Raw genomic sequence first — 26499 nt, 5'->3', positions numbered from 1 at the left:
ACACTGTGTTTTAGGCAGGGAACCAATGAGAATAAAGGAAAACAACAAGACTATCCTCGAGATATTTTGGGCTCTCCTCTCCTCCCACTCCCCTTAGACTCTGTTTCAATCTCTTAGCAGTTTCTGAATTTTTGGCAACAGAGGACTATGTTGCATAGGTCACTGCCAGCCTGGTGGCAGTGGCCTGGTGGAGACTGCTGTGGATTTTGGCCACCAGAGATAGCTTTGGGCCACTGCTTGCTGAAATGCCAACCTCATTTCTCCCTGTTCTGAGCTGGAGCAGAGGTGACTATGGGTGATGGAAGAGTTGGAGAGTCTTCCTCAGTCCAAGCAATCTTTGTCAACTGGTTAATGTTTTTCCTCCTTGCCCCAGGATCTGCCATCCAACAAGTGCAAATTGAGGATGACAAATAAGAACATTAGCCTGGTGTTTCTGCTAAAATGATCCTCCTTGAAGTAGCTGATGTTGACACTTAAATTGTCAGCAGACTTCCAGTTTAGCTCTCCAGTTAGAAGAATGAGTCCATTCACACTTCCCTCTGACTATTGTTCCAGCTCTCTCTGGACCAAGCAAATATCACTGCAGCAGTTTACACTCCAGTTCCACTTTAAAGTGGAAGGCTGTTGGGTTTTTTTGCAATCATAATACAAATTGCCTAGAAACTTTTTTCTAAATGTAAGCTTGGACTCCAGAGAATAATTACACAACACTGTAAAAATAGTCTGCAGCAATTTACATAGCTGTGAACTATTGGAGCTGTGTTTGGTATTTTTTCAGTGTACCTACCTACACACGGTGCAACTAGCTCCAGTATTTACAGAGGACTCATGGAGCTGTAATCACAGAAACTGGTATTTCCAGTTAGACCAGACACGGGAACAAAACATTTCATGTTATAAAGCAAGGTTTCTTATTTTGAGGTGTTATTTCATCATCTAAACTGAAGCACTGTTTTGCCACTTCTGCCTCTGCCATATCCTAGTTCACCTCTGGCTGGATTCAGATCCCATTCCTGTGGGTAATGCAGGAATCACTGACATAGTAAAGAAGGAAAATACTGATTTAATTTGGTTTCCTTCTTGTAAATGTGCTTTCTTTCCATTTTCAAACAGGTTAATCATACTGGGGGACTGTATCCTCATTTGTCTCTCTACAGTCACCACTGCTGTTGTGATCCATTGGGTATTGCATCTCGTTGCCTTCTGGACCACACTCCCCAGCCTGCTCTCCTGCATGCTGGCTCCCTGAACTTTTTGTTGATGCTGGGACCACCAGTCCCTCTGTAACTAAGAATCAAGCCCATTTCTTCTGCAAAAGAGCAGGAGAAACCTCTTCTGCAGCAGGTGGTACAATCACTGCAGGCTGAGCCTCATCTGTTACAGAAATTGTCACTTTGGACATTTCCAAGCCCAGCTGACCAACATTCCAGTACTTCCACTGTAGAGCATCTTCTGAGCTCTCCAGGTAACAATCAGCTAGCATGCCTGGAGCCAGAAGATGCAGTAGCTTAATTTTTGCTTTCTGTACTCCTCTATAAGACCAATTTTTGTCCCTTAGTGCAACTCTGCTAAGCTCCTACCTTGCTAGCTGCTAGTCTAACTTTTAAGGAGCTTTTTCAGTTGTCTTCCCCAGGAAAGCTTAAGTGATTGTATTAGAAGTAACAGAATGAATGGATAAAGCCACAGGTTGGAAACAAACCCATTTCCTGAAATCTGTAAAGAATCTATTCAGGATACCTACTCCCAGGTAAAATATACATGGCAGAAATAAGAATTTCTGCAAGTGTGTATATGAATATGGAAACAAAACCCATAACCTAGCAGTGAATATTACAGCCATGAGATTTAGGCACTGATTTGAAGGAGTTAAATTCCCAGGCTGCCTTTTCAGAGCAGGGTGGGGCACTGGAGAAGCCAGAGAGGGGGAAAAGAGGCACCTGAGAGCCCTGGGAAGGAGCAGCAACACCTGTAGACCAAGTTCCTTTCCACTCCCCTACGCTTTGATGCAGATCATCTCCAGCTGAGCATCTGCCAGAGTCCTTGGCTGTGCTGTGCTGCTTTGTGCACCCCTAGGCGTGGGGTGACCTACCCGCACAGCCCTGTCTGCACCAGGAAGCAAGTGCCACGTCCCCCACTTGCCTCGCCTCTAACTGCCTATCCCTGTTGCTGTGGCTGCGCATGGGTTGGCCAGGGGGACATGGGCATCCTCCCCGAATCAGAGTGGGCGTCCTGGACAACGTTTTTTGAGGGCACCTTCTCCAGCTCCTGGTACAGCAAACACAAGGTAAGTGCCAGCCCTGCGGCACCAGGAGGGAGGAGTGGGGAAATCATTTCAACTTCTCCACACTGTCCTGTTTGCTGCCAGTACCTGCTCCTTCTGCACCCCCTAAGCAGCGGCAGTGCAGGAGGCTGTGCTGCCTTGGTCTGGAGCATCTCTGATGTTTGCAGTTGAAGTTTCTGATGTTGTCAGTGATGACATTGTGGTATTTGGGCGACTGCAAAACAGAGACTGAAGCGGCCCCCAAGATCTAGCAAGTTGAAGCATCTGCTAACAATAAAAATGAATTGGAGGCTGATTAAATCCTTTACTTCTTCCTTTCTTTTTGCCTCATAAAGTAGGAGGCATGGCAGGGTACTCAACATTCTTGTTTTTCACTACGTAAGAAGCAAGCCACTTTTTTATGATGCAAAGTATTGGTATAAATTGTGCATAAAATGGCTTGTTGGTAACTGCTCTCCTTTCTCTGTGAGCAGCCCAGTAGCAGGTTGTAACTCAGGGAAGGTCCCCAAAACGTTTCCCTCTGGATTCTGTATGTGCTGCTGGCTGGATATCCAAGTGGCAGGAAGTATTTCTCAACTTCAGAGGGGAGGAAAACGCCTCTGCTGGGGTCCCTGAGCAGTAGTGCTCCTGCCTGATGCCCAGTGGCAATGCTTCTGGGGACCAGAGCTGGGACCCCCTAAGGAAAGAAGACTGTAAAGCCAGGAGTTGGTGTGGGTTTGGGAATTAGGGCCCTATGGCTTGGAGTGCTTGCAGAACTGTTGGGGAGTGCAGGGATGCCTGCACATCACAATGGAGTTTTAAATTTGCTTGCAAAACATCTCAGCTCTGTTCCTGTGTTTCTTGGAGTAGTTGTATGAAAATGGCTGGCTTTTAGGCTTGGCAGTTTTCTTGCTCTGGTTTTCTGTGTTGGTATAGTTGAGGCTTTGGAGCAGACAATAAATAACTCTGGGTCATGAGTTGCCAACAACCTTCATTTTCCCAAGAGTTATCTTCTTCTGTACACGCTCGTTTTCACATTTTACATTTTTTGGAAGCATAGAAAACCTTTTCCTCCCTCCACTCCTGGCAAATGGACTGTCCTGGTTGTCTCTGTGGATCAGTCATTTCAGGTCTGCAGGTAGAGGTTCTGTCCTTTCCCCTGGGGAACACAAGGGTATTTTGTCCCCTTCATTAGGTTCTGAAGAGGAGCTCTTTGTTTTCTACCTCTGCCAGCTCTCATATGCCTGGAAACATTCCAGGAAAGAGGAGGTGGATTGTTTTGGAGGAACACTTTTCAGCCCTGTGAGCCATCAGAAGTTTAAAGATCTCCCAGACACGAGGGTCTTGGCATGGCTGGTGGCCACAGATCCCTCATGCCATGTGAGTATCAAGGGCATCCACTGGGGCAAGGAGATCTAAAATATATGTTAGGGAAATCCATGGTACTCAAGTAAGTCCTGAATGACGTTTGTAAACACAAAGCTCTCTGGAAGAAGTTAAAGTGCCTGTATCCTTATTGATCCTAGATATTGGCACAAAGGTAACTGGGGGAATGCGTGCATGCAAAGGCTGGAAGTGGGACTTGCTGGCATCACATGGATGCAGCTTGCTTGGAGCCACTCTGGGCCGTGCACTGACAGCCTTCCCTGTCACAGTCTTGTGTTGTGCATCGTGGGTCATGGACATGTTTAATGATGTAGCAAAATCTGATGAAATACTCATTTACCTGATATATTTCCTGACAAGCTACCACTTCGTAATATTTTGTGTCTGTCGGAGTAATGAACATAGGAAGCCACCACATGTGAAATTTGTCTGCTTAATTTAAAGTATATATAATTGCTTTGGTTTAATCCTTTTTAAAATTTCTCTTGGCAAATCTCAAAGGTTGTTTATTTATTTCCATTGTTGTTGTTTATGGGCAAAAACATTTTGCAGCATTAGTTGAGGTTGTTAACTATGATATTAATCAAGGCTTAACTTTGTATCGGAGAAAGAGAAAAGAGCTTGGGTAGAAATAGTCAATGAAAGCTCAGACGAAATGCTTCCTCTATAACTCAGCACTTTATGTGACTGTTGTGTGTAGTCACTGTGTGTGGTTGTTCAAGTGTGGAAGCTGAGCCTGAGAGGGAAAGTCCTTTCGTTTCTGTGTTTTTTTCCCTTCTTTGCCTGTCTCTTAATAAGCTTGGGGTTATTACAGGCTGCCCAGACACTCACATCAAGAGGTTGTTTTATTTCACGGGCTGTAATAAGTCATTTCAGCTCTAACCTTGAGGTTTGAAATGCTGACAGCTCCTTCAGACGGACCTGTGGCCTCCTGTCCTGTGGCAATATATCAGCATCTGTCACAGGCTCACTGTGCAGGTGGTGGCTGTGTGCAGACAGGAAACTCAATCTTTGTGTGCTCTGATCTGCTGGCAGTGGTGGCTGCCATCAGGTGTGGTGAGAAATCCCCAGGATTAAGCACATCGCTGTGAGGTCTTTTCTATGCTGCCTTCTATCATATACATGAAATGTGAAGTGCTACAATTAAGGCTTTAGCTCATTGTTTTGAAGGAGGAAGTCTTCAGTGCTTCATCTCTCCTCTCATTGCTATGAGCTCAATGCAGCCTCTTGATGTTCTCAGCAAGGTGATAGCATGGTTTGGCCCCAGAGGGAGCTGCCAGAGAAAGGTTATCTCCTCATATCCCTTGGCTGAGGAAGCACCCCAGAAACAGTGAGATCCTCTTCTGTGAGAGCTGGCACTTGCACCAGAGAAAGCTGTTGTCGCGTGCTGTCGTACAAGCTTTCACCAGGATATTTAAAGCACTTAAAGAATGAATTTTCCCCTGGAAGAAGCAACCACCAGGTATTATCAGGCTGTTAATGGTGCAAACCATCCTATTTTATTTATTTATTTATTTTAAGTGTTTTGTAGGGTGTTTTTTTTTTTTTTTTTTTTTCCCCAGTCTCTGTAGTTTCCCTCATGCCATGTTCTACTCCGTGATAAACTGCAGATGCTCACTGTTTCAGGCTGATTGGGAAGCCAGTCCCTGAGCACAAGGAGAGCAGAAACAAACATGTCCTTGCCCTGCTTTCTGCTGCCGTGCTCATCTGTGAAGTCTATGGTGGAAAGTTTTCCCCTACTCCAGCTCCCTCTTCTAAAACTATTGAAAGTCAACAAGGGTATCAAACTGACTCTACTTCCTCATATCATTCTCAACCTGTTAGGTTTCAGAGTTCAGAGGGTTTGCATTTCCTTCATTATACAGGTGAATGTGCATGGGAGAAAATGTGTACAGAATTCTCAGTGGGAACGCATGTTCTTTACAGCCCTTGAAGTTATAAAAAGGAGATGCCTCTCACTTTTAATCTGTCATGGGGAATCCAAAAGTCAAAACTTATAATTAAAAAAGCACTGTGAGCACTTGCTGTCAGTGCCGTTACATGCTCTTCTGGTGTGTTCTGCTGTTGGGAATCCAGCAGCAGTTCCACTGCTCTGTCCGCATTTAATTAAGCTCTGCTAGAAAAGGACATTTTGCTTAGGATCACAAGTGCAGGGCTGTCAGCTGGGCCAGTTTTGAACACAAGCTTTCAGATCCTGCCAAAGCTCCAGCTCTGATCTGCACTCTCCAGGTTAGAGAAAGAACAGCTGCTGCATGAGAATTTATTAATTACTCACACATAAAGGAAATAACTACACAGGAGCCTTACCCTTGTCCTGTCCCCCTTGTGCTCATACCATAGGCAAATTTGTATTATTGCAGCTCTCAAATTCCTTTTTTCCTCTATTCACTGTAGGAAGAATGAGAGTAAGCCATAGGGCAGTTTATACCTTAATGTAGGGAAGGTAGGGGATGGGGCAGAAGGTCTGGAGCAGATGCCATGGATGAGCAGTAGTCCAAAGATTGGAGGCAGCTTACAGTTTTCTCAGCCAATCTGAGGAATGACCTGATTTTCACCAGGCACTGCTCTAGGTCCAGAACTATATGTATATAGACCCAACTAGAGCTCTGCTGAGCATCTGTTTCCTGATTCTCACTGGGTTATTTTTCCCAAATCTCAGACTTTTTCCAGTGCTTCCCCTTCCACCTTTGTTACAGTAAAATTAGTTTTTCAGTTTTTCTGAGGATATTAAAGAGCATGTGAATTTGATTTTCCTTCCTTCCTTCCTTCCTTCCTTCCTTCCTTCCTTCGATAGAGTTAACCAGAGGCTTCTTAATTATTCTAATCCGTTTAATAGATTTGAGAGCGTTAATTTGGAATTTTCTAGGCAATAATAACATCTTGTCATTAGTTGGAAAGGGGGAGCAGAAGACCAGTGCAAGAGAACTTTACTCACCATTTTACATATGCTGCTTAGTGCAGAAATTAGTTTTGCTGTGGACTGCTTCAAAATGGAATTCAGCTGAAAGATTTTTGTTATAGTGCAGACTCTGTCAGATATCCAGCTCATGCTGATTGCAGAGCTTAAAACAGGCACTGTCCTTCAGGACAGTGTTTCAGAGCAGCAGAATCAGATTTACTCTGGAGCAGAGAAGAGTGATTGCTTCCCCTTACCATCACTAAGTAGGAAACATCAGGCACAGGACAAGCTTCAATCCCTACTCTGCTTTGTTTTGCCCACCCTGAAGCTCTGCAAATAATGGGCTTTAAATTAAATTGGCCATGGCTATTATGTTGATTTTGGTGTCCCACAGTCTTGCCTCAGAGTTGCTTCTGGGGCATCATTAAAGATAGTGAAGATATCAAACCTATGCTTCTGCTGCTTCACTTGCTGTAGTACCTCATTTGGTGAGACAGTTTGTCTGGATAAATGCACAGGGGAATACTCATCTAATTTCTTAAATAAAAGTTGCCCTTCTCATAAAATCCCGCCTATGACCATATGGGCATTTATGATTTTGTGATCCAAGGAAGACTTCATTGCTCTCTGAAGCTAAGATACAATGTTCATCTTCTTATGTTCTGGAAGTCTGCTTTGGGCATAAAAAAATTGATGTCTCAATCTTACCCTTGCATCTCTAGAGCAGTATGCTGGGTCTGATTAAATCCTGTTTGAAGGAATCAAAAAAATCCCAGTGACTTGAGTAGAAATTCGACCAAATTCAGGAAACAAGGCTTTAGAAATATGAGCAAACTCTAGAATGTGCACTTCAGCCATAAGGGGGGTGAGGACCTTTGGCTAACCTAATAACCAAGGCTGTGATTATTCCATTTGGAGTTTTGGTGACATGTATAAACTGTTACGTTCATGTTTATAATGTCACTACACATCGTCCCAGAAGAATGGCATTTATTAATGTGAACAGTTGGGAGATATGCTTTCCATTCTGTGACTAATCTAGACTTAGAAACATACTGCCAGAAGCTTCAAAAGACAGCCAGTTGGTGTGCGAATCAACGCCAGGCCTAGAGCAGAGATCTTGAGAAACGTGGCAGTGATATTTGCAGAACAAGCTCAAAAGTAAATAATATCAAGCAAACAGATGTGTATTGCAAAAATTGAGGTTACACCAGTGTAACTTCACTGTTCTCCATGATACTCGTGGCTGATTTACGTTATCTAAGCTGGGAGCTTTGGCCTCCTTTGGTGATATGAGCTATTTTGCCCGTAAGGTGAAAATGAAGAGAGATTGTGGAAAAGTGGATGAGGCACTCAGTAACTGTCTAAGAGAAGGCCTGTTTCATCTTCTGTATCCAGCACTGTTTCTGCAGAAGCAATCCTGTGGTGCATAGGCCTGTGGGATATTGGCCCACCATGCTAAGTGCAAGATCTGGAGGAAGACCCTCCATGTGTGGAAGTCACGACTTGTAGCAAAGCAAGCTGGCTGCTTGGACATTGCTACTTCAGGATGGCTAAGGCAAAGTAGTTAGTAAGTCTAACTTGCTGACTTTAATTCCCTTTAACTGAATCAGCTCAGAGGGAGCTAAAATCTGCAGTGGAGTCTTAGCTAGCATGTACAATGTTTTAACTTGTTATCTTGATCAAAATGAGGTCATTTTGCCAACCGATACGAATTGCACTTGAATCCTTTTTCATCAACAGCCAAAGATATCCACACTGGAAAGAGATTCCTGTAAAAACAATCAAAATATGAGCTTTGTGTACATAACAGACTTGTAACCAGAGAGTCAACTGACAATTAAAACCTGCTTTAAATTTTAGGGGTCCCAACCTTGGAGTGAGTGAATTCTGATTCCATTTACTTTGCTTTATGACTCTAACCTACTCTTTCCAGGCATTTTATTTATATATTTATGTTTTGGACTTGTCACAAAGTTCTTGCATTTACTGACTTCTAATGACATTAATCTTTTTGCTTTTTTTTTTCTATTTCAGTGACAGTCTGTTGCTCCCTGCAGTGACTAAAGCACCATGAACATTATCATTCACTGTCTCTGTTGTCATGCAGTAGTGACTTAGTCATCATGTCAAAATGATGGAGAACAAAGCTTGTTATGTCTGCTAAACCTTCAGTCAAACAAAACCTAACAGCTTTTATCAGACCAAGGCTCTAGCATCTCTTGGCTATAGATCAAAAGCTTCTAGGACAAACTAAAGATCATTAATGTGGTTTACAAGAGAGAGCTGATGGCCCCTAAGGAAAAAGATGCTCAGTTCTCTCTTTTAATTCCTAAAACAGAATGGACAGAATTTATATGTATAGGTCTCATTTCTCTAGTGTTCCCTGTTGAGTGGAAACAGATTGCTCCGAAAGTAATGCCTCCTGTTTATTCCACAGAAACCACAACAGATAAAAAAAACACAATAACACTGTTTGGTAGAGCAATTCCTCAGCTACAAAGCAGTGTTTTTCAGCCTAGTCACTGTTATTAGCTATGCATTTTTGCCAGTGATGAAGAAGAGCCTGCATGCTGCACTTGTAAAAATCTGCATCAGCAGAGGTGACCTGCTTTCACCACTGCTGAAATGCACCACCCATCACTTCACTGTGCTCACATCCACTGTTTGGTCTCCACATTCAGCAAGCATTGATGAATATCAGTAAGTGCCATTTTTTCCAGACAGAGGAATGCAATAATACACATCCACTTCATACACGTTTCTGTGTCAGATGCCATTTTGTCAGACTGCCCCTCTGCTGCCACCTGTCACACAGCAACAAAACGGTACAGAATATTGATGGGAAGGTTCAGCCTCTACTGCCTTACTGCCCATCTGCCTCTGATACCATGGGCCAACATAATAAAATAGGAGGCATTAGTTTTGGAGCAGCCCTCATACTGTGTTCTATATTATATTAAAATACCAATAAGAAGCCAGCAAATTCTATAAGCTAAACTTGCTGGAAGAATGCTCAAAACTAGGTGAAAATGCTTTTTATCTCATTTAAGAGCAACAGAGAGCACAAAAAGGAGATAAAGGTACCTAGAAAAAAATTGTTCATCTAAACTGCTTCTTGTTTTCTCCAGCAGATCAAAAGATGTTTTGGTTTGTAGTGAACTAGACATTTCCTCTGTATACCAGCCAGCACCCATCACAAACTACAAAATGGCTCACAATGCTTTAAATCAAGTTACAGATCAAAGTAAAAGATTAAAATGCACAACTGTAATGTGTCACAGGGTAACAGGGAAAAATGGGAAAAAGGGAAAATGAGGCCATTGTCTATATCCCAGGTCCCTGCAAGAAACTGGCGTATGAGATCATTTCTCTAAGAAATGTATTCGTTATCCTAAATCCCAGATTTACATCTTAAAGTTTTTACCAGAAGCATCTGTAAATTAAAAGCATCCAGTTGTGTTTGTGTGTCTATGCATCCATATACATGTGTGTGAATATTTTAGTGAGTGCAAGACCTCTTGTTTCTAAATCATCACTGATAATCTAGCAGTTGTTTATATTTAAATGAATGGTGTTGCTAACCAGAATGTTCTGCCTTCTGGAGCCCAGTCCTTTTTTTACATTACAAACTATCTGTAAATGATTAACGGTCTCTGTGGAAATGAACAAGGAGAGCCAAGTGCGTGAGGGGCAGGAAGAAAAGCAAGAAAATGTGCAGCACCCCTCCTCTGCAGGAACTGGAAAGGCCTTTGGGCTGTCCATTCCTCTACCATATAGTCACATAATTCTTTTCCCAGATGGATCAAACTTCATTCTAAATGCAGTTGGGTCTTTTCTTTTTACCCCTCCTCTCATTACTCCTGTTAGAAGCTGCTCTGAAATGCCACCAGCCTGCAAGTGTCCTAATCATAGAATCATAGAATCACTCAGATTGGAAAAGACCTTAAAGATCATTGAGTCCAACCATAACCTAACCATACTACCCTAACTAACAACCCTCTGCTAAATCATGTCCTGGAGCACCACATCCGAATGGTTTTTAAACACACCCAGGGATGGTGATTCAACCACCTCCCTGGGCAGCCTATTCCAGTGCTTAACAACCCTTTCTGTAAAGAAGTGTTTCCTGATATCCAACCTAAACTTACCCTGGCACAACTTGAGGCCATTTCCCCTCGTCCTGTCACCAGTAAGAAGAGACCAACCCCGCTCTCATTGTAAGCACCTTTCAGATATTGGAAGAGAGCAATAAGGTCTCTCCTCTCAGCCTCCTTTTCCCAGACTGAACATCCCCAGTTCCTTCAGTCTCTCCTCATAGGGCATATTCTCCAAGCCCTCACAAGCCTAATTTCCCATTCATGTTTACCCAGGCCCACGAGTGTGACAGTGGGGTCCAGCAACTGAGCATGTTGAGAAGACTCTTCTGTGCACATCAAGGGAAGAGTTAGCTACAGCTAACAGAAGATTCATTGAGGGGGATGAGAGACTAGTCTGCCTCTGTTGGAAAGTGATGCTGGAGAGGTGCGTGCTGGGAAGGGCATATCATTGCCCTGCTCCTCACAGCTGGTATAGGAGATTTTTACCTTTGCTGTCTAGGCTTTGCGTATCTTCGTACTCCAGCAAGGTTTGTACTAAAATACCAGAAGGGAACAAGCTAGGTGTATTTTGTTCTGAGGCATGTTTGTGTGTACAGGCAGAGCGAGGCACTCTGTTTCTTCTCCTGCAACCTAACGTTACACTTAACAGCATGATTTATTCAGTCGTTCAGATAGCTCCCTACTGAGTTTGCCAGTGTTTCTGAGTACGGACAGAGCTACTCCATCTTCTAGAGCATGAACTGTCCCCATGAATCTTGTGTGTGCTCCATGCTGTGATCTACCTCCTCCTCAGCTTTCTGGACAGTCGGTTGTCTAGAGAGACACGTCTAACAGGTGGAGCATCTCACTATGAGCCATGCTATTATTTCTGGGAATTAATGTACAGAATGTTTTAGTGGTTGGGATTGTTACCTTGCCTTTTATACCAGAAGCAAGGCAGGGCCAGACTGGAATACAAAAAAGCCAGTTCAGGTGCAGCAGCAGAGGGGTATCCCTCAGCCAGTTGGCCTTTTTGTGGGAGAAGCTGGTCAGACATCCTTGTTTCTCCTGAGGAACCTGAAAACTGACAAAGTTAAGCAATCCTTTTCTTGCTTTTCTGGGTATGTAATTTCTGTAGTTGCCATGGAGATGTTATGTGATGGTCCTTGAGAAAATCCTTCTATTAAGATGTTATCAACTATGATTGAAATTTTTAGAGCCTCTATTGTGCATACACTGGAGAGGCTTTTATTTGCAATCTAACAGGTGATATTAAAACATGAAATGCTCTCTGATTATGCAGCACGGTGTCTCAGTCTCTTCATCTGAGGAACAGTGTAAAAATCCATTCTGTCCCTTCCCCGTTATCTCATTTATTTCCTAATTCTGATATTTGATTCTCGAGTACAGGAAATTGAAATTTAGGAGATGAGAGATTTTGCTGTAACTCCTCAAAAAAGAAAGAAATTACTGTTCATAGTGCTTGTAATATTATAGTGGATGGATATGTCTGTATACATGTATAGTGAGCATGTTAGAAGTTTTTTTTTTGTTATCTTTTACCATTAAAATTCATCACCTCAGTTTGGAATGCATTTTGGACGTTAACTAATCAGACTGAGGAATATAAATAAGAATGCATGAAAATGATTGAAGCGTGGAGTTGGACAAAGGTGCCCCATTTCTGTGGATAATCTGTCCTCTCAAACTCCCACATCCTTTGATACCTTACCAAGATTTTTCTCTCAGCCTTTACAATTTGTCTCTTTCATGAAAAAAAGATATACTCTAAATTCAGAAGCTAATGGAAGATAAAACCTAGTAAAGGCAAGAGAACTGCAATATTTGTGAGATAGGGACTGTATCTACTGTGGTTTGGAATCCTGTGTAACGACTCATGTCTCTCTTCTCTTTTGCTCCTAAAAAAAGATGGAAACAAATGTTTTAATTCTCTCCTTGTATGTCTTTTGTCTTTCATGTCACAGTGAACGACCCATGTGTATTTTCATTGAATGTTCCAATACTGGTAATTGCTCTTTTATTATTGTTTCAGGTCTCCTTCTGTACTTTACGTGGGCCTGAATCATATGAATGTACAAATTGCAGTGTAAAAACCAGTGAAAACAAGAAACTTATTTTCTTTATACATCTGTAAAGCACTGAGTACAGCCAGAGCTTTATAAATAATAATAGCTAAATGATAAGCTTCTGCTAATTCCACATGGTAACTCTTTCAAAGCTATGTTTTTTGTTAAGGATTCTGAATTTGCCTTGCTTCAGAGTTAATGCAGAATTGGAATTTTAGGAAGCATTTCTCCTATTGTTGTTACAGGATCCATCCATCTCCAGAGAAATCCTAATTACTGGAATTCAGATGTGGCTTTTGAAAGTCATGTAATTCATGACATTTGTTGAGAACACCTTTAGATCACAAATAAATGCAGAAATAAAGAAAAATAGGAGGAGCAGTTTAACTGGCGTTGTAAAGTTAGCAGAGAACATGCCTTTGAAATGATTTTTTTTTCTTTTCATCAGTTTAATTTATCAGCATGAAAAGTTTCCACAAATAATGCCCATATACCTTTTACTCAATACAAATTCAGTTAATCTTTCTAAGCATTCATTTCAGGGGCCTGGAAACTTCATTTAATGTGCAATAGGAAAACACAGATGTAATATGGGTAACTTGCATCTCACTGTATAACTGAATCTCCAATGCAAATTTTACTGTGCTGGGAATAAATTTATTAGAATTATTGCTAAAAATTTAGATTTCAGCCTGGCTTTCATTAATCATAAGTCCTTTGCTTTACTTTAACAATAAAAAGAGACCTTGCACATAAAAGGCTCTTTTAAAACACTGCCAGAATGATGTGAAAAGATGTTAGGGTGAATAAGCATCAGGCTCTGCTTGAGTGCTCAGAGGAGGATCATATGCAGCAATTTGTAATTCTGCTGCTCATTTATTTTGAGTAGCAATACATTGCCACTCCAGTTGGCAAACAGATGCCTTCTGTCTGATCCTTCAGAGCCCCCTGCCCCACACCTGAGCTTGTGTGAGAGGCTCATGCAGCTGGGATGTGGGATGCCACGTATTGGTGAGAGTGCCTTGCTTCAGACAAGTTTATCACTTCTTGAATCCCCCCGGGCAGTCCCTCATAAAGTCATGATCCTTTGGTCACTTTCATGGCCGGCAAACCACACAGGGTCACCATTTTAAAGCACTTGCTGTGGCTTGTGAATTTTAATTTGCCTTCAGCATTCAACATTGGCAGGTGGCTTATAAAGAACATGATGCTAATGGGATATATTTTGGGAGGGATTGTTTCAAACCTAGAACAGTGCCTTTGTGGACTCACAAATAGTTGTTTTAACACAAATGAGGCAGTGAGCAGTGGAGGCCTAGGAATGGGGTTCGAAAAGCATTCCTTGAGCCAGTTTTGCCAGCAAGCGTAACATAGAATCATAAATTCACAGAATTGCTTGAGTTAGAAGGGATCCTTAAAAGTCATCTGGTCTGATTCCCCTGTAACGTACAGGGATGTCTACAGTTAGATATGCTTGCTCAGAGCTTCATCCAGCCTGACCTGTGCGTCTCCAGGGATGGGGAATCCTCCACTTCTCTGGGCAACATGTTCCAGTGCCTCACCACCCTTACCATAAGAAATTTCTTCCTTATATCCAATCTAAATCCTCCCTCTTTTAGTTTGAAACCACTTTCCCTTGTTCTGTCACAGCACACCCTGCTAAAGAGTCTGTCCCCTTCTTGCTTACAGCCCCCCTTCAGGTACTGAAAGGCCACTATCAGGTCTCCCTTGAGCCTTCTCTTTTCCGGGCTGAACAGCCCCAGCTCTCTCAGCTTGTCCTCATAGGAGAGGTGTTCCATCCCTTGGATCATTTTTGTGGCCCTCTTCTGGACACGCTCCAACAGATCCACATCTCTCCTGTACTTAGGATCCCACATCTGGATACAGTACTCCTGGACTGTGAGGCCTCACCAGCACAGAGTAGAGGGGCAGGATCACATCTCCTGCCCTACTGGCCATGCTTCTTTTTAATGCAGTCCACGATACAGTTGGCTTTCTGGGCTGTGAGGGCACATTGCTGACTCATGGTCAGCTTGCCATTCACTTTTTGTCAGGGCTGTGCTCTTTCCTTACATGTCCCAGCTTGTACTGATAGCAATGGTTGCCACAACCCAGGTGCAAGGCCTTGCACTTTGATTTGTTGAACCTCATGAGGTTTGCGTGGACCCACTGCTCAAGCCTGTCTGGGTCTTTCTGGACAGCATCCCATCTCTCAGGCCTGTTGACCGCACCACGCAGTTTTGTGTAATCCAGAAAATAATGAGTGCACTTGTTGGTGTCATTGATGAAGATGGTAAAGAGCATTGGTCCCAGTACTGACCCCTGAGGTACAAAATTCATCTCCGATCTCCATCCAGACATTGAACCTTTGACCACCGCTCTTTGGGTACAATTGTGCAACTAGAGATCTGCCAAACATTGGTAAATCCACAGTCTCTGTTTATTGTTCATGTGCTGCAAAGCCAGCAAGTGACTTTAACAGCTTGTTTCAAATCAAATTAAGGTAAAGGAAATAAAATGTCTGTATTGTTTTACTTTTTGGAAAACTTACAGGAAGGATGTTTCTAGGACAAGTGTAATGTATTTGGAAGCATTGGAAGAATGCGTCAACAGTTTGAAATCTGGGGTACAACAAAGTGGCCTGTTTTGGACAGATGTTTTGGAGATGAAGGGATTTGCATCTTATGCCAACAGTTTTGAGTATTTCAATCTTTTTCCCGTAGAACTTCTTAGTCGAGTGAAGTAGCACCATGGCTCTGGAGTTGTGTCTGCAACTGAATTCCCTCGTGGAGATTTGTCTCAAGACTTTTGTGTGGGAAGCTCTGCAGTTGTATGGATGATATCACAACTGGATATCACAACTGGAAACTCTGTGTTCAGAGAATGTCATGTTTATCACTTAGAAAACTGGCTGCTACAGCAGTCCTCTAACCTCTGAAGGACACTGAATGGTGGACACAACACAAATGATAAAGCCTTTTATATGACAAGATTGGAACACAAGGATTCTGGTGGTCTTCAGGGCAATACAGCAACCATTTCAGTTTGATAGGGTAATCTTTCTTCTGTTGCAAGTCATCATCTTTCATTCATGCCTGGTTTTATTAGTCTGAGCTAGTGCTTTGAGCACTACTTTATATGATAGCTCTTGTGCATTAGGAAAAGTCTGTTAGCTTATGATGCTCTGATTTGTGAAGTTTACAATCTAATTTTCTCCTTTACTGAATTTTTGTTCCGTGTTGTTTTCTTTAACGTTGGCATGCCTGAGTATGAACTCACATAAGTTTTTCCGTGCTATAGCTGTGTGGTGTGACTGTACTTTCATCTTGTCTCCCATGTGATATTTGACCTCCCTCATGCACTGCACTCTGCTTTTAATCTTTAAGGGTCTGTCCGGCCCTGGCTTTGGAAGTACGATGCTATCACACTATTAACCAGAGCTCATTAACACATGTCAGTTTAGAGCAGGCAGCGCAGTATATATGCCAACAGCAACATGCAGGTGAACCATGTGGTCATTACGATAAAATGACCTGAGCAGTGAGGGTAAGTTTAGAGCTCAGACTGCCACTATAGATTTGCCATGATCCTGTGCAAGCACTGTTTTTCCCTGGCTCCTCAGCCCTGCCCATGGCCTAAATCTCCACATTAGCCTTATGACTGTCAGACTCTGCTCCAGCAAGGCCACAGCAAGGCCAAGCTCCAGCCTGTAATGGGCCCTTGCCAAGCCAAGCCTATGGCCCTGCCCATCCTCTGTCTCCATCCCCAGGGAGCTGCTTGGTGCCCCTGGCTGCCTGTTCCTGTCTTGGTATGAGAAGGCCTTACCCTTATGGTCTCCATGAGGAATCACTGGCACTATTGGCCCTGGGAGATGTCATACGGAATGCTGAGTGAAATTTTGGTCTCAGTACCAGGGAAACACTGAAACTATGGTAGCATACGTTGTCTCAGTAGTTCCCAGAAAATTAGAAGGCCAAATATTTGAGCTGCTCCCAGGAATTTCTGGAAACTGCAAAAAGAGTAATGACTTTTGAGAGACAATTCCAGTTCAGAACTTGGGTAATCATGGTGAGAAATCTGGAGCAGCCCACAATGCCAGTTGAAGAAAGCTCATTCTAATCTAATGAAGCAAAGCTCTCATGTAATTGACAAATCAACTGCTGAGGTACAAAAGCATTTAGTGCTGGAGGGGACACAAGCAATGCTCAGCATGGGAAGACTTCGGTCTGGAGTCCCTGTTGGAAAGTACAGTCACACCACACAGCTATAGCACACAAAACTTACATGAGTTCATCCCTATTACATAGAGCCATAAAAGGGGCATTTGATTCAGAGTTCCTGGAGGTCGATACTCAGATCATCATTGGAAGCAGTAAGTGAGTGTAATTTTGCACTTTTTGTTTATAATGACAAATTAAACAGAGTCTCATCCTCTGCCACCAGCTGCATGCAAGTTTTATCTTAAGAGAAAAGGAACAGTTCTGAGAAATATTATAGACCAAGACAGTCATTCCATATGGTACCTTACACCTGGGTTTTCAGCAGCCCAGGATGAATGTAAGTGCACAGGTCTGCCCACTCATGCAGATTGAGCTTGGTGACCTCACTGTTTCCATCCATGTTCTTCACTGATAGCGTAGCTCATCCCTTGCAGCCATGGCATGTATGCCACGTATGAGGACTGCTGACTGCCATCAGAAGTTAGGGCTCCTGCCTAAGGAATTTTACATCTAATGATGAAAGTGCTTTTGGCAGATTAAAAGCTGGATAGAGAGCCCCCTTTGAGACCAGCACGATTTCTCCCTGGAGTCTGGTTTCTTCCTGAGTCGGTTTCTGCAACTGTGGGCTGGGATTAAGGAACTGTAAGGTGCTGCTCAGAGCTACAGCTGTGAGGGCTGCTGAACTGGAAAAAGCTGCAGAGCCCATGCTCTCTGCTGCAACTTACGTGAAGGCAACAAAATGATGAGGTAAATGAACTGGCAGTTCCTGTTTTCTGTTCCCTGCTGTCACCTTATTCTTAAACCCTTCATGATAAGGCTGACAAGGTCACCTCTCCACCCCCTCACAAAAGAACATGTAGTCATTTAGAAAGACCAAGTCTTAGGGAGCAAGAAAACAATTTTGATTTAACTGCTGTTTTATTGATATTGCTGTTTGTTTGCTGGATGAAGAAAGGAACACAATAATCCACATATCAATAGTCAAACTTTGCACAAAATTTAGTACCACCAGCACCAAAGCTTTGGGGAGGAAAACTCACCCCCTGTGCTTCTATGGGGCCCTGGGTGATGGCCATTTGATAGCAGTTTCCCAGTGTGGAAGGAGAATGCAAGACTCCTCGTGTTCCTGTAGTACTTACTTGTCTTGGTGACATTTTGCAACCTGCAGAGCATTTCACCATGTATGATTCTGTTGTCTGCTCTTCCTTCTGAGCCTAAGCTGCTGCAGAAGTGCATGAGGCTGGAGATAGTTGGATTCAGATATGCCTTTTAAGATTATCATCCTTTGCTAGACCTTTTGTGGTAAGGCTGTTCTTTCTTCGTGCTTTTGGAGATGCTCATTCATTGTCTTTGTTTGAAAAAGCCCACTGATATTACATTTGTCCTCTCTGCAAGCTAATGTGTCTTCTCATGGAACCGTAGTAGTGGCCTTGGATGGGTGAGTATTCTTAGGGCAGCATACAAAGGTTGCAACATTTCAAACATAGATGGAAAGTTCTGCTGTGTATCTGTTCATTGAACTTCCTGAAATGAAACTTTGAATGGCTGTTTCCCAAAATAATGAGTCCCAAAATAATGAGTGTTTTTAATTTCTCAGCCTCACAGAAAGCTTGCAAATTTTAACGAAAATTAGGCTGATTAGAAAAGGATTTGGTTAAATAATATGGTACATTAAAGAAGCTGTCAGCAGACTTATGATCCTGGCTGCCCTGTCAAATAGTGGATATGTTGAAACATAAAATCGCTGTGTTCCAATATGAACAATGTGATTGCTGTTGATTTTACTTCTGGGTTATGTAATAAAACACATACTTAAAAAAAAGAAAGAAGAATTTGTGTGTGTAGTGTTCATGTGAGACACGTCTAGTTTTTTCTTTTGCAAGATTAAAGGACATTTTCTTTTGAAGGGCTGTAAAACCACCTCCTGCATTGGGATGCCCTTCCAGTTCCCAGTTGTTTACTACTTAAGCCCTAGGCACCACACACAAGCTTTCTTATTACAGTCCACTGTACAGAGAGATTTTTTTTATCAGTTTCTTAGTGCAGCCTCAACTTAGTGACTGAAAAGTGCAATAATTTGTTTTTGATCCTGTTATGATGTACTATCAGAAAATCACTGTTATATTGTTCTTCTTCACCTAATAAGTATGTTTTATATTTCTCTGTTTGGTGATCCTGCAGACTGAGCTCTTGGGAGTTTTACTTGCTGCTGCCTCAAATTTTCTGATTAGCATCTCTTTGAGTATACAGGTATGAAATTATTTCTCTTTATTCTGATTTGTTTGTATTTGGAAAGCAACTTATTTTATGATTTGTTTTTATGGTGAAGTTCAAAATACAAATTTTGTTGCATTTAATAAACATTCCCTCTCTTTCTTTAACTCGCGTTAACTCGCAGCAGTTTTTGGCTAGGTGGTATACCTCGGTTGGTTATTTGCTGTGATTCCCATATGAGAACAGAATCAAAATTCGTAAGTCCTCCTGCACCTCCTTGTACTGTGCCGTAAGAATGTGTCAGATATGACCTCCATCCAGTCCCACTGCACATCACGAAAACCTGTCTCATTAGCTCCAATCTAAACTGGAAGTGATTGCATATTCTTAAGACTGCTTAGTGAAGTCATCAATGTGATTAAATGTCTGCAGGCATAAAGATGTTTGAATTTTTTTTTTTGTTTGTTTATAGAGATGCAACATACAAAATAGTGTACATTACTGTGCATTGGTGGCCTGTGGCTTGGGGAATTTTGCTTTTCTTTATATTCCCTTCCTCCTTCAAAGGCTAAGCTTCTTCCTAGGATTTCATCCCCTGAGCATTTTCCAAAGCATGAAGCTGCCATAATGTTCTTTTTCTCACAAAGGGGAATAACTGAGGCTATGGCATCTAGCAGACATCACTGTTTGACCCATATTCTGTAGCAAAACCTGCAGAGTGAAAAGGAAACATGAGGAAAATGATTTAGAACTTCCTTGTGACTCTGCAGTAGCACTTCCAAAATCAAATATCAGATGGTGGAGTAAAATGCATACTTTACAATAATTTATCCTATAGCTTTATCAGTTTGTTTCCATCTTTTTTGTTGTTGTTGTTGTTATTGTTTTGGTTTTTTTTGACTCATTTCCTTATGCAGAGGGGCTGATAGGGTATCTGAGAAAGGAAATTATATTCTGCAAAACCAGTGTGGTGGACCTGATGTTCTTCCCCATAATGACACCTTCCTTGTGGTGAATGCCTGGGCTCTGTTTCAGAACTCCAGCATGGTCAAAGTCAAATTATCCTGTTATATACAGGTACTTTCTGTACAGTCAGAGGGAAAACAATGACACTGTGTAAGTTATATCTTCTCCATGTGACAAGTACTGATGAAATACTACTTGAGTATGTATTTCTCCTGCTGATATTGTTAAAGCTGGTTTTTTTTTTTGAAAATAATGCTTTAGCTGAGATCTTATTCTAAGGTCAGGTAGGAGATTGTAGCCAAATCCTAAATTCTTCCCAATGAATTAACAGTCCTCCCAACAGTAGAAGTGGTTAAGTGCTGCCTTTTCCATCTTGGAATTGTATTCTTAGCTAGAATACTTATCAGGAACAAAAACACCAAGTTGTTCAGTCCCCATCTTCCAGTTTGTTGCCAGAGTTCTGATTCTGGCCCATCTCTTCCCCTTGAGTGTTGCTAAATTCACAAACACAACCTGCTCATCTGTGCTTTGAGACTGGAACAGAGGCTTGCAGGGATGGCTGAGAAGCACTAGCTAGCATTCACTTCATGCTTTTCGGGTTTGTTCAGAGGTCTAATTTTTCAGTCATTTCCACCGTGGCTTAGGAAGTACACATCTGAGTTAACACAAAGCCATCTGTCTGCAATAGCAAGCTGAAAGGCGTGTTTAAAGAGAAAACGTTGACGCACCTGGAATTCAAAGATGACAACCCTTTAATTACTCCACTTTTGCTATACATAAGAACACAATGGAAGTCTTTCTTTTCATGCCTGTTCCTAATAATTAATTTTCCAGAAATGCGCTCATCTCCGACTGGCTCGCCAAGCAGAGCTGAAGCCCTTCTACAGGAGCAAGCTGTGGTGGTGTGGAGCTGTCCTGCTGGGCCTTGGAGAGCTGGGCAATTTCACAGCCTATGGATTTGCCCCCATTGCCCTTGTTGCTCCACTAGGATGTGTATCTATCATAGGTGAGATGTTTCCCATGTTTTGCTTGGGTATCTGCTTTAATTGAATGCTTATTTGTGACTGGAGGATAATAGCACGGGAACTGCAGCAGGAACATGAGGGGAAAATGCTAATGCTGTGGTTTGAAAAGAAATGATTCATGTAATTATGTGAGCTAACAATTTAACACAAAGCCTCTACTTAACTCAGAGACTCTTCTAATTTTATTTTATTTATTTATTTTTTGTTCTGGGGACTCTTGTCACTCTGTGCTGTGCTAATTCTTACCATTTGGTCACCTGGTTCTGTACCAATGGTGCTGGCGACACAAGCTGTCAAGGCCAGGGGCTGATATCCTGCTGCCTGCAGAGCTATGGTCAGATCCTGAGTACCCACAGTGTGTTTTCTGTGTTACCGTCACACCAAGTAGTTCCTGCTGCTTGCTCCTTGCCCATCCCCATGCTTTTTGTTGGGTTGGGCAAATTCACCTGCCTGTACTCACCTGGCACTGGCAGATGCCCTCACACTTGGGTGTACCTTGGGGTTTGAATGGTACCAGTTTGTCCTGACCCACACATGAGAGTCACTTCTGCAGAACAGTATGCTCTGTAAATGGACAGCAATTTTTCTTTCATTAGTTTCATTACTAATTCACTTCTTTCATTACTTTCTTTTTCTCACTGTTTTTTACGAACCCTTCTCTGACCAAAGAATACTTATGGCAGCAGGTACTAGAAATTTCCTGGAATTCTTATCTTAGTTATGGACATTTCATGGAATCTTAGAATATCCCAAGCTGGAAGAGATCCATAAGGATCATCAAGTCCAACTGCTAGCTTCACTCAAGACCACCCAAAAATCAGATGTGCAGATTGGACTTCAGTAGAATTATTTGTATTGTTAGGATGCAATTGATGCAATCTTTACTGTTCATAGTTGTTTTTTGTTTTGGACTTTTCTTTAGGGTTTTTAGAGGGTTATCCCAGGTATGAGGTCTCTTGCTTCTTTGATAAAGAAACATACATTTTAAAAGATGTGGTTATGTTGTGCTAATGCAAAGCAGAGTGCACAGGGCAGTATCATACAGAGTGTGGGAAAACAGAGATACAGAGTGCAGCATATCCCTTAATCATATTGTTCACATCCACAGCTGAAACACCCAGGGCTGAGATATAACAACAGTTCTGTATACACTGAAGCTCATTTGTTTGCTATTGACAAGTGATAACATTTCATGGTCTTTGTCTAGCTACCAGTTTCATGCTCGGAAGCAATGCTGCAGTGAGCAGTTCTGCATGGGAAGGTCGAAAAATGAATTATCTTCCCTGTGGACTGTCTGTCTGTATTGGAAGGAGGCAGCCAAACATATGTGGGTGCAATTTAGCAAAGAAGTTGCGGGGGAAGGAAACTGCAGGCAATTTACTGTAACCTTTAATGTTAAACTATTGCAGAATTTTGGAGAAAGATAAAAAACCACTGTAGTTCACCACTGTAGGAAAGATTTCTCAAGGAAAGGAATGAGATATTACCTGAGATGAAAATGTAAATTAACAGGACAGATCCCAGTGTGATTTTGGTGGTTGCAGTTTTATCTTTAACAATTGTAGGCATTTCCAGATGTTTCTCAACATACGGGAACCTGATCTAATTTGTTGCCCATACTGAAGAAAATGCAAACATATACATCTAGAAAGAAGAAATGAAAAGCATTGGGAAGGGAAAAAATTACTTTGGTTATTAAGCTGTTGCAAAGAAGAGGTTATATTTAGGGTGATTTTTATCTGAACAGATTTCTTCTTCCATACCTTTGCAATATATGAAGAAGCACTGCATCTGTTTCCTTCATTTTCCATTTCCCCTTACTTATAACAAATACCAATAAACCATTTACCTTACTGTTATATTTTGTCAAAACTCTTATCCACTTAACTTTAAAAAAAAAAAAATTTAACTGATCCCTAAATGTTTATCCTGGAAGACCCCAGAAAGCACTTTAATAACTTATATTCCATTCCCATATATCAGCCGGCAGTATCCCTTTCTTAGCCCAAACAATAGAGATATCTGAAGTTGTATTTAGTCTAGCTAACATTCCCTTAAGGAAGGGAAAGTAAAAATGATGTGGACAGCCAATTGCAACAATAACTTCCCAGTAACACTTCCTACCGCTAGATACTTGCCTGTCTTCTGAAATTAGAATCAGAGAAAGAGCAAGCCTCTTTTTAAGTTTACAACAGTTCAGAGTTTAGGGCAATGACAAACTGACCAGGATGCAGCACATCAGCTGCCAGTGGCTGTGCAGAGAATAGGTCTTCCATTTTTAGAGATCAAGAAATACTTTTTCATTATGATGTGGACATTTAGGTGGAGTATGCGGGCTTTGTGTAGTCTAGTTGGCTGCTCTTTTGAGGCACATTGTTGAATGTGCAACTTTTCATAACTTATTTTTTTAAATGAAGAAATTAATCGCTTGTTAACAAACTCCAAATCTGTATTTGAACCTTCTGGTCAGCACTTTTTTCTGAATGTGTTGTCAACACACCTAAGATGAGAGTTCTCTGTCACTGACTTGGGGTGCTCAGCACTGTGGCCGTGCAGAGAAGAGCTGTGCTTCATGATGTGCCCAGCTGTCCCTGAAGATCTCTGTGACTCGGGGTCCACGTGGAGCTTTTTCTTTGCTTCAAAACCAGGATGTGAGAAGAGAATAAGGCATATTGGAGTCTGCCTGGTCCAGATTTGGGTTATTCCCGTGATGTATCTCAAAACTTCTGAAATAGAAAGCATTCTGGGTCTTAAAATAGATGGAGCCAACAACTATTATATCCTGCAATCACATTTAACCAAATCCAACTGAATTTTGCATTTAATTCAGTATCAATTAAATAGCAAAAAGTTTGTACTTCATCCTATTGAGATGGGTGCTTCTGATGGATGCTTTAGAAAGAATTCATCACCACAGACCATGAGTTGGCACAACACCAGTAGATTTTTCTCTTTTCTTAGAATTAAGCTACAAAGACTATATATTCTTTTCTTGCACAGTGGAAGCATTTCTATGTGTGGTTGCAAAGATGCAAGCTCTGCATCTGTTCAGGATTTTAAATAGTTTGAGAAGACAGCAGTTGTTTTCTTCCAGAGGAAAAATTGGTAAATTTTTAATTAAAAAAAAAAAAAGAGTGGTAATACATGTTTGATGTGATCATTAAAAAGCTTTTTATACTTAAAAATTAAAAATCATTTCTTACAAGCAGCTTGGGTAATTTTAGAGCCGTGTGGTTTTTTTGTTCATTCCCTTGCTTTTGCTTGCAGAAATAACTTAGGGGGGTTGTGTGAGGAGAGGCCGGTGGAATCAGAGATGGCTTCTTATGCAGTTTTTCATCATTCTCTAGAGAGTTTTTTTTACACTTAACTCACTTAGGCTGACAGTGTTGAGATCCCTTTTCATTTTCGTATGCTCCTTCTAAATAGCCATGGGGCAAGACATTGCTTTAGGCTTTGGAAAATGATATTCCTGATGGTGTTTTAGGGAAAAAAAAAAATCTCAGATATTTGTGCAGAAAAGTATTTCTCCCACTCCGTGTAACATAACACCTTTGTGGTCCAAGACCATGAGATTCTGAGAACTCTGTTACTAATGTGAACTGGGACGCAGTCACCAGACTGTTCTTTAAAGTGCTTTTCTGAAGATGCAACAAAATTATTTTCAGGGTTCTTCCTTCTCTCTGCAATGTGTATGTTCTATAACCCAGTTTCCAGAATTAAACTTACCATAATGGCCTTTCTTTTGAGCAGTTTCTCTGACATCTTGCTTGCTTGTTTATTAGGGTATTGACACAGGGGAAAAGCAAATAATGTCTTGTCCACCATTTTTCCAGTAGTGATGTTTCATCACATTAGAAATGTTGCACGTTCAGTTTGCAGAATATCTGTCATGAGGTCAGGCACCATCTGACTAAAATCTTTAATATCTCCCTTTGTATTTAGTGCGCCATTAATAGCTATCATTTAAACTAAGAGTAATCTTAATGATTAGCTGTGATAAATTTGTTCCTAGATGTCCTGGGCCGAGCTGGCTCTCTGTTTATCTATGCATGCAGATGTTTCTTCATGTCCTCCAAATGCACGTTAATGGGCAACAGAGGAGGCCCAGATTCCACCAGGTCTAACAGTACCTCTCCACCTCACACCTGAAGCCTCTCCCTTGTCTCCACAAAATGACCCACAGTAGGACCATAGCCTGGATTTTCTTGGGCTGCTGCAAGATAGGGATGCAGAAGGATAAGATGGTAGAAGTTTCAGGCTGATATTCTCTAGGAGATTCTGTTGTGAATTATTTACTTGCAGACTCCACCATGGAGATGATGTTACAGGTGCTTATTCTTCAGTTAAATCCCCTTTTTGTGATGACCAGCAACCTCAACTGTTCAGTTTTTTTTCTTGTCCCACTCTTAGTGCTTGGCCTCCAGAACCTCTGGGGCATACTGGTACTTACCCAGGAAGAGCTGCTCCCCATCATCTGTCTCCTTAGCCTCCTGCTCATTTGGGTTGCAGTGATCAAATGTACTACCTGCCTCATCTTCTCTCCAGATCTCCCTGCCTGTGTGGCAGCCTACATTAGATTGGATGGATTAGTGGTCTTTTTTAACCTTATGATTCTGTGATTTACGATCTTTCTCACGTCAGTACCAGGATGGTCCTGAATCTCTTCAGCTCAGTAGATGGACAGAGGTCTGAGGATCTCTCTGTACAAAGCACATTTTACGGTCGCATTTTCAGATGTGACCTTCCTGAGCAGCAGCATCCTCACAGTCTGAGCATTCCTCAGCAGTTCTAGTGTGAAATCATTTGGGTGAGTTTAAACTGCTTCATAAGTTGCAGGCAGACCCATAAAGTTGTGCACATGCTTGGACACCAAGTGAAATGTTTTCCCTACTGCACAAACTGGGAGAGGTGCGAACATTAAACAAGTCTTCACATCATGGCTAGTGCTCCTCCTTTGGCATTTATCCAGATTGCCAGTGAAGTGCATAGAGAAGCATTCTGCAAAACAGGTGTTTTTAGGAGCCTTTGCCTAACTGGTGTGACCTCAGCTTTGCTACCAATCAGCTAAGCTTAAGAGAATGGCTATTTGAGACTAATGTTCAATTTCTTTTTCTCTCTATCAAAAAGAGAGAAAGAGCAAAATTTATCTGTGCATTTCTGAAGATTGTACCAATTATTTTAAATAAAGCTAATCTAAGACTTAAAATGAGGAAAATTAAGGATATACTAGCATTTTGGGTGATCCTGTGAGGAGTCCAGGAGTTGGACTCAGTGATCCTTGAGGGTCCCTTTCGGTCTGGGGTATTCTATGATTTATAGTTATGGACAGTTATGGAAATCATTCCTTGAGGTAGGATCTGAAA

General features: G+C 41.8%; 1 protein-coding gene across 1 annotated transcript in view; it reads left to right on the top strand.

Moving 5' to 3' along the window:
* Nucleotides 1-1913: 1913 nt before the first annotated feature.
* NIPAL2 (NIPA like domain containing 2) overlaps nucleotides 1914-26499 on the top strand; it is a 46661-nt gene continuing 22075 nt past the window's right edge. Inside the window, exons 1-3 of the mRNA XM_031590900.2 lie at nucleotides 1914-2284; nucleotides 19113-19181; nucleotides 20946-21117. Coding sequence (XP_031446760.1) covers nucleotides 2198-2284; nucleotides 19113-19181; nucleotides 20946-21117 — 328 coding nt within the window. The 5' untranslated portion in view covers nucleotides 1914-2197. The remainder of the gene's footprint in view (nucleotides 2285-19112; nucleotides 19182-20945; nucleotides 21118-26499) is intronic.

This window comes from Phasianus colchicus, chromosome 3 (assembly GCF_987193195.1).
Source record: "Phasianus colchicus chromosome 3, bPhaCol1.hap1.1, whole genome shotgun sequence".
Lineage (NCBI taxonomy): Eukaryota > Metazoa > Chordata > Aves > Galliformes > Phasianidae > Phasianus > Phasianus colchicus.
Note: the sequence above shows the minus strand (reverse complement) of the source record. Positions and strands in the feature narration are given on the sequence as shown.